At 44.0% G+C, this 7,029-nt stretch overlaps 1 protein-coding gene across 1 annotated transcript in view; it reads right to left on the bottom strand.

Annotated features, from left to right (window-relative positions):
- LOC106118566 (zinc finger protein 628) overlaps positions 1-7,029 on the bottom strand; it is a 35,325-nt gene continuing 28,296 nt past the window's right edge. The window contains exons 2-3 of the mRNA XM_013313230.1: positions 3,908-3,973; positions 1-1,795 (exon numbers count right to left, since the gene is read on the bottom strand). Coding sequence (XP_013168684.1) covers positions 1-1,795; positions 3,908-3,924 — 1,812 coding nt within the window. The 5' untranslated portion in view covers positions 3,925-3,973. The remainder of the gene's footprint in view (positions 1,796-3,907; positions 3,974-7,029) is intronic.

The raw sequence follows: 7,029 nt of genomic DNA, 5'->3' as shown, positions 1-7,029 counted from the left end.
CTAGGCCGGCGTCAGCGTCAACGTGACGGTGGCGCGGCGCGTGGCGCGGCGGCGTACCGGCAGGAACACGAGCGCCGGCAGCAGGCTGAGCGCGCCGCCCGCCTCCTCCAGCACGAAGGGTTGCATGGTGAGCGGCGCGCGCGGAGCCCGCGGCACGGCCAGCAGCGCGCCCGCCCCGCCGTGCGCCGCTCGTACGTGCGCCTCCAACGCCGCGAACCCCTCCGCGCGGAACTCGCAACGCGAGCACGAGTACGCTTCCGCCTCCACCTCGCCGCCCTCCTCCGCCTCCGCCTCGCCCTCCGCTTCCTCGCCACCCTCCGGTCCGCCGCCGCCCTCCGCCGGCCGCTGCATGTGCGCGCGCTCGTGCGCGAACAGGAACGCGAGGACGTCGGTGGTAAAGGGGCAGTAGGAGCAGGCGTAGGGCTTATCGCGAACCAGCAGATCGAGAGGTCGCGGCGGAGGCGGCGCGGGGCGCGCGGGTGGCGCGTGCTCCGCTAGCAGATGCGCGCGCAGGGCCCGGGGCCCTCGGAAGCGCCGCGCGCACAGCGGGCAGGGCTCCGCGGGCGCTGCGTTGGCGGGCGCGGGCGGGGCGGGGATGCCGTGCGTGTTGTGTTTGTGCACGCGCAGGAAGTACTTGCTGCAAAGCTCCTTGTGGCAGATGTCGCAGGTGACGCCGCCGAGCTGCGTGCCGCTCTCGAGCGAGATGCCGTGCATGCGCTGCATGTGCGTGCGCATGAAGTACTTGTTGCACAGCTCCTTGTTGCAGATCTCGCAGAAGCTGGAGCCCGCGGCTGCCGAGCCGGCGCTCCGGCGCTCGTCCTGCGCGGGTGGCGAGGTGGACTGCGGCCGCGCGCCCTCTGCCGGCTCCTCCGATAGCCGCTCCGCCGCCAGCTCGTTCAGCTGAGAGATCATCGTCTGCAACTTGCGCAGCTCCTCGCTGGCGGAGCCTGGGGAAGCGGCGCCGCGCTCCTCCACGATCAGGTTGAGCGGGCTCGTCTGACCGTCGCGCAGCGCCTGCTCCAGATCGTCCTCGCACTCGCGCTTTACCTCCGCGGGCATGTCGGCGTCGTAGGGCGAGGGTGAGATGTGCGGCGGCTGCGGCAGCGCGGGAGGAGAGTGTAGCGCGGGCGTGAGGGGTGCAGAGGGCAGCGGCTGCATGGGCGGTGTAGCGGCCGGCGAGCGCTGCACCGGCACGCCGTGCCTCCGCTCGCGGTGCGTCCGCAGGAAGTACTTGTTGCAATATTCCTTGCAACAAATCTCGCAGAAAGCCTCGGGATTGATGACGCCCAGCCGGCGCAGCACGTCGGGTTGGAAGCCGGAGCCGCGCGCGCGGCGGGCGGAGTCCGGCGAGAGGCGACGCGGCGTGCCGCCCGACTCCTCATCGGAAGCGCGGCGCGGGGGCGAGGGCTGCGGGACGGGTTGCGCGTCGCCGTCGTAGATACCGTGCTTGTTGGCGCGATGGGTCTTTAAGAAGTATTTGTTGCAGAACTCCTTGCAGCAGAGGTCGCAGTAGGCTTCGGGGTTGAATATCCTGGGGGGGTCGTGCCGCGGCAGCAGGCGGAAGGCGGCGAGGGGGTCAAAGGGCGGTAGCGGGAGATCCCCGAAGGCGAGCGCGCTCTTGTAGATGTCGGCGACCTTAGCGTGCAGGTCTAGCGGCAGCGCGGGCGGGGCAGGGGGTTGCGCGCGCGCGGGCGCGGCCTGCTTGCGGCGCTTGCGGCCCGGGCTGGCGGGCGCGCCCTCCGCCTCCAGCTCGCGCTTCACCGCCGGCGCCGCGGACATCGCGTCACCGCCGCATCTGGAATGTTGCACACAACTATTGGTGGTTGAGATCGAATAATAAACAGATCGGCTAAGATTAGCTAATCTAATTCTTAGATGATCTGATTTATAAGAGACGACAGAGGCAGTCCTCGACATCTGTTCCCACAGATTGAGCGACAGTTTTTTTACCAATACGGCACCGTATCAGTGGCGTCCGAGGACGCAAATATTAATTTAAATATAACCAGAATATTAATTAATTCTCATTTACAATATTATTAAGATACTAAAGTACTTCAAAGATGAGATAATTTGCCGTGTTTGTTTTATTTCATTTTTTATAGTTTAATAACAAAAAAAAATTATATTTCGAATTATCATGAAATTAACATCCAATCCGATCGGATTGATTTTTTTATAAATTTAAATTTTATTATAATTAAAGGAAAACAAGTTGTTTTACAAAAATTAGTACAAATTACTTACATAATTAATTTCAATACTGCTTATGCATTATGAATATTATACTTGAGTACAAATTTTTATTTTTATACAGAGCTCTAGAAAATATTATATTTTTAAAAATTTATCTATAACGTGTTGTTAGAACGCCAGTATTTTCTAGCAAACATTTCCTATTTAAGACGTAGGTTAATTTTTACAAACATACACAAGATTCCAATAAGATTAAATTACCTGTTCCTATCAACTGTTAAATCCATCTTAAAATCTTAATCACCATTTATAATATTTAGTTCTCATCACCATTTTTAAAATAAAATCACTTTAAATTATAAGCCGTCATTTCAAAATTCCTTTGACTTTTACGAATTTAAAAAAAAAAACTTTCAAACGTCAAACGACAACAGTCGTTAGATGATTTGCGCGGTGAGTGGTCGCTGCGCGTGCGATCAAAACTGATGTGTTTTAAGTAAAAACGTGTGCCGTAATTCTCTATTTTTTTTTGTAGAAAACAGCAAAATTGTTCCCCACCCGGCCGCCCCTTGCACGCGTTGATTATTTCGACAGGGGGCCAGTGCATTCCCGGTTAAGCTAGGTTTACACGGATCACTGATTTTTTCTTCAAGCTACTATTAAAATATACGATAATTAAATTTGCTTCTCTAAAATGTTTAAAATTTTGTATATATAATAAAAGGAAAATCAAAATAGCATGATAAAAAAATATCTTACAGATTTATTTAATATCAATCCCGTTATTCTAATTAGATAATGTATTTATTTTTCGTCTGTTGTGTAAAAAGAAGAGAATTCAGTAAATACAATTTATATAAAAACTCTTAAGAAATCGATCCTGAGTCATACTGAAAATTCATAAAAAAATTATTAAACGTAAAGACAGTATCACAAATTCAGTACGCCATGTAAACCCACCGTTACAGCAAACAATACACAATGCTTTCCCAAAATTTGGAAACACTATCAAAAGGGCACACGAATAAATATTCCCTTCTCTCTCGCACTTACGAGCTCTGCCTATTTCCGTCCCACATCATACGTCACTTCGCGGGTATCTTGCATCTCCCTCGCACGATTATGATTATGAGAAATGGCGTAATAAATTTAACTTCAGCTTACTTCGGGTTTTTGCCCCCAATTTTTTTTTCTTTTTCGTGGAAAATACGAGAAAAGTTTTACACGAGGTTTTGTTCAGTACATAAACAAGTACGGCTTGCCGGCGATGCGAATTTTTTATTAATTTTTAGATGAATCGGATTTCGTATACTTTTGCGTTTTGGAATTAAAAAATATTAAATTGTTTTTAAATTAATTATGAATTTGTTCTAGCCAGCATTAGTGCAAAAAAAGGCATCTCGTAATTGACCTAATATTATAAATGCGAGTATTTGAATAAATGGATGTTTGTTTGAAGTATTAGGAAAATAAATTCGAAAATGAGGCAGTATATTGACTCAACACTAGCCTTACTAAAATGTCGATGTTTGTCCCCTCACTATTCATTCTGACACTGGACTTTGCAACGTAAGCATCATTCGCGCCAAAGGATTCTAACTAATAATGTCTAAAAGAAGATATCTCCAGAATGACACAATGGATCTCTATGAAATTATGCATAAATGTAGAAGATAGTCTGGAAGAATAAAGTAACATAGTAAATATTCACCTGTAAAGTTCGATCATCAGCGAAGAGGGGGGGCTGCGCGGTGCCGGGGACGCGTTCCCTCCTGACCTGCGGATTACAACATTACTTTTATGTAGATTATAAAAGACCTTGTCTTAAGCTAAAAAAATAAGTCACTGGCTTCTAGAAGTTTCAATAGAAATAGCAATTTAGGACATTCTAATTTCAAGTCTAGTGCAAGATTCGGTTGCATTTAACATCAAGGACTCATCACATCAGCTCACTATACGTCCCCACCGAGGGGCTATGAGCCTACCCTAAGTTAAGGGTGACTAGGCCATAGTCTACCACGCTGGCCAAGTGCGGGTTGACTTCACACATATCTTTGAATTTCTTCTCAGATATGTGCAGCATCACGATGTTTTCATCCACCGTAAGAACATAGGATAAATGTACATATGTAAATCGGAAAACACATAGGTATATGGTGGGATTCGAATCCAAGACCTGCAGATTGCAAGTCAAGTGCTTAACCCCTGAGCCACCGACGATATACATACCTTACTAATATTATAAATGCAAATTTTTAGATGGATGTTTATTAGAAAGTATCTCCAGAACGGCTGCATGTATCTCGCTGAAATTTGGCATAGATGTAGACACACATTCTGGACGAACATATAGGTTAAGTTTGTTATTTTCCAGCGCACAGAGTCGCGGGCGATAGCTATTTAACGTACACCTTAATAGCTTCACAGTACTTATTTAAAAAAAAAAACTATGAATTGTTTTTACCCTTAATAGACCTAGTAATAAAAATAGTATTATTTTTAGCCTAAACTTTAACCCTAAAAGATCAAATAGCCTGATATAACTTGGTCTAGAATTATTTAAAAAACAAAAATTTACGACCAAAATGCTCTAGTTACGAACTTTCTTAGTAATTTGAAGTGCCAATAGCCTAATAGTTAAGCGTACGGATTTCCGATCACGAGGTCGGGGGATCGAATCCCGACATAGGAGTATTGTCGTAAACCATATCCTAGTACAAGCATAGAGCTTAGTTTTAATGGTAAAAGAAATATTAGGAAATGAACAAAAGAAATCTGCTAATATTAAAAAAAATTGTAAGCCAAAGACGAAACAATTTTATAAAAACATATTGTTATCCCTTTCGTTTTGCTTGAAATAAATGAGATAACAATACTTTAAAGGTATCTTAAAAATTTCATAGTTAACTTGAATAATTCTAACTCGTTATTTTTATATTGTTAAAATTCTCCAAATTCTCTTTATGTTTAAATTAACATTTTTTTTTTAATATCAAATATTTGAAATAGTGATTAGAAAAAATTCCATGACTAAATTTTAATAGGAATAATTTAGATTCCTAAGCATTTTGTAGTCTTAATTATTGTAGTGGTCACGCATCAAATAAAATATCATTTTGGTTACAAAATAGTTAATAAGAAATGTCTAACAGTGGTAGAGCCCGCTTTAACATCTTCGCACGAATTGTCCCGACTCGCCCGGTGAAATACCACCACCACACAGAAGACAGGCGTCAAGTGGAAGAAATTCCGTGTGCAGATGAGTGTGCGTCCCTGAGGCCTCATTTAGTCCACTTTCCCTTCCTACCCTTTTTCTTATAAGGAAAGGATGGGAAGTAGAAGTGGATTTTCCGTATTTCCAGGATGCATGGAAATGTTTTCTTTCTGTGCATCCTCTCCTCCGTCGATGAAAGGTAGGCAACGCATATGCAATTGCGTATGTCTATGGGCAACGGTCACATCGCTATTTCAGCAATTTCAGGTGGCCGCTCGCTCGTTTGCCACCTTATAATATAAAAAAAAATGATTTTTCAAAACTAACAAACATTGAAAAACAAAAGAAAACTCTTGTTTCGATATCCTACTAATATTATAAACTAGCTGTCGCCCGCTCTCCGTCTCCGACTACGTCCGCGTGGATATATAAAAAAAAATAATTAGTGTAGCCCACCCATTAATCCTTCCACATGACATCCATCTAAACAATCGCATTTATAATATTAGTAAGTTAAATAAAAAGCAGCTCTTCAAGGCATAAATTCGAAAAAAAAATGAATAAATAGTATCCTATGTTCGTCTCCTGGTTCTAAGCTACCTCCTCACCAATTTTCAGGCATATCGGTAAAGCCGTTCTTGAGTTATAAATAGTGTAACTAACACGAATTTCTTTTATATATATAGAAGAAGCTTATGTTTGGATGGATGGATGTTTGTTAGAAGTACATCTGTAACACGGCTGCATGGGCCTCGATGAAATTTGTTTTAGATATAGAACATAGTCTGGAAGAACACATAGTCTACTAATTAGGTTTAATTTCGCGAGCGACAGCCACTAATTAATAGGAAAGGATATTTTAAACAGACGAACATTGCAAAACAAAAGAAAACTATTTTTTTCTTTTAATAAACAATTTTTCTATGGTTACGCAATAGTTCATCTTATATGGCCACAAATTGAAAACCGAAATTGAGGATATAAATTTTAAAACAACATAATAAACGTTCGGGACTGTTGTTGTAGTTTGCTGGTCACCCTAATAAGGCCACGCTTAACCTGTCATCAGAAAATCATCCGAGTAGAGAGAGATATAAAACAAAAATTTATTCGTTCGTCCGAATTTTTATTTCCAGTGGCATATTTTACGCTGCAGTCGTTAACTTTGAAATATCGGTCGCAGGGGCGAGGGGTGTGGGGGTTGAAAGGGGGTGGGGGGGGGTTGGCACAAATAAAATAAAAATAAAGGTCGATTACTGCCGACATTTTATAATGGACGGCGGAGTGACATGCGGGCGGCCGAACAGGGGATGCGTGGAGTCGCGTTAAATGTCATGTTTAAATGCTAAAGGTGTTTGAATCTTGTATTTAGGTTATTGGTATTAGTATTTTGGTATTTAATATTACTTTTTATGTATTTATGTTCAACGACGCCCATGGAAATCTGCGGCCAGAGGGACCGCAGATGCGTGCCGGCCTTTCAGATTTTGATAAGCTCGCTTCTTGAAGGACCTTAAGTCGTAGCGGTTTAGAAATACCGCCGAGGACAGACCGTGTTTAAACTACTTAATAAATTATAGCTTACTTAAGAGTTTAATTATTACTAACATTCGGACTGT

This window comes from Papilio xuthus, unplaced genomic scaffold (assembly GCF_000836235.2).
Source record: "Papilio xuthus unplaced genomic scaffold, Pxut_1.1 DF827570.1, whole genome shotgun sequence".
In the NCBI taxonomy this organism is placed as follows: Eukaryota; Metazoa; Arthropoda; class Insecta; order Lepidoptera; family Papilionidae; genus Papilio; species Papilio xuthus.
Note: the sequence above shows the minus strand (reverse complement) of the source record. Positions and strands in the feature narration are given on the sequence as shown.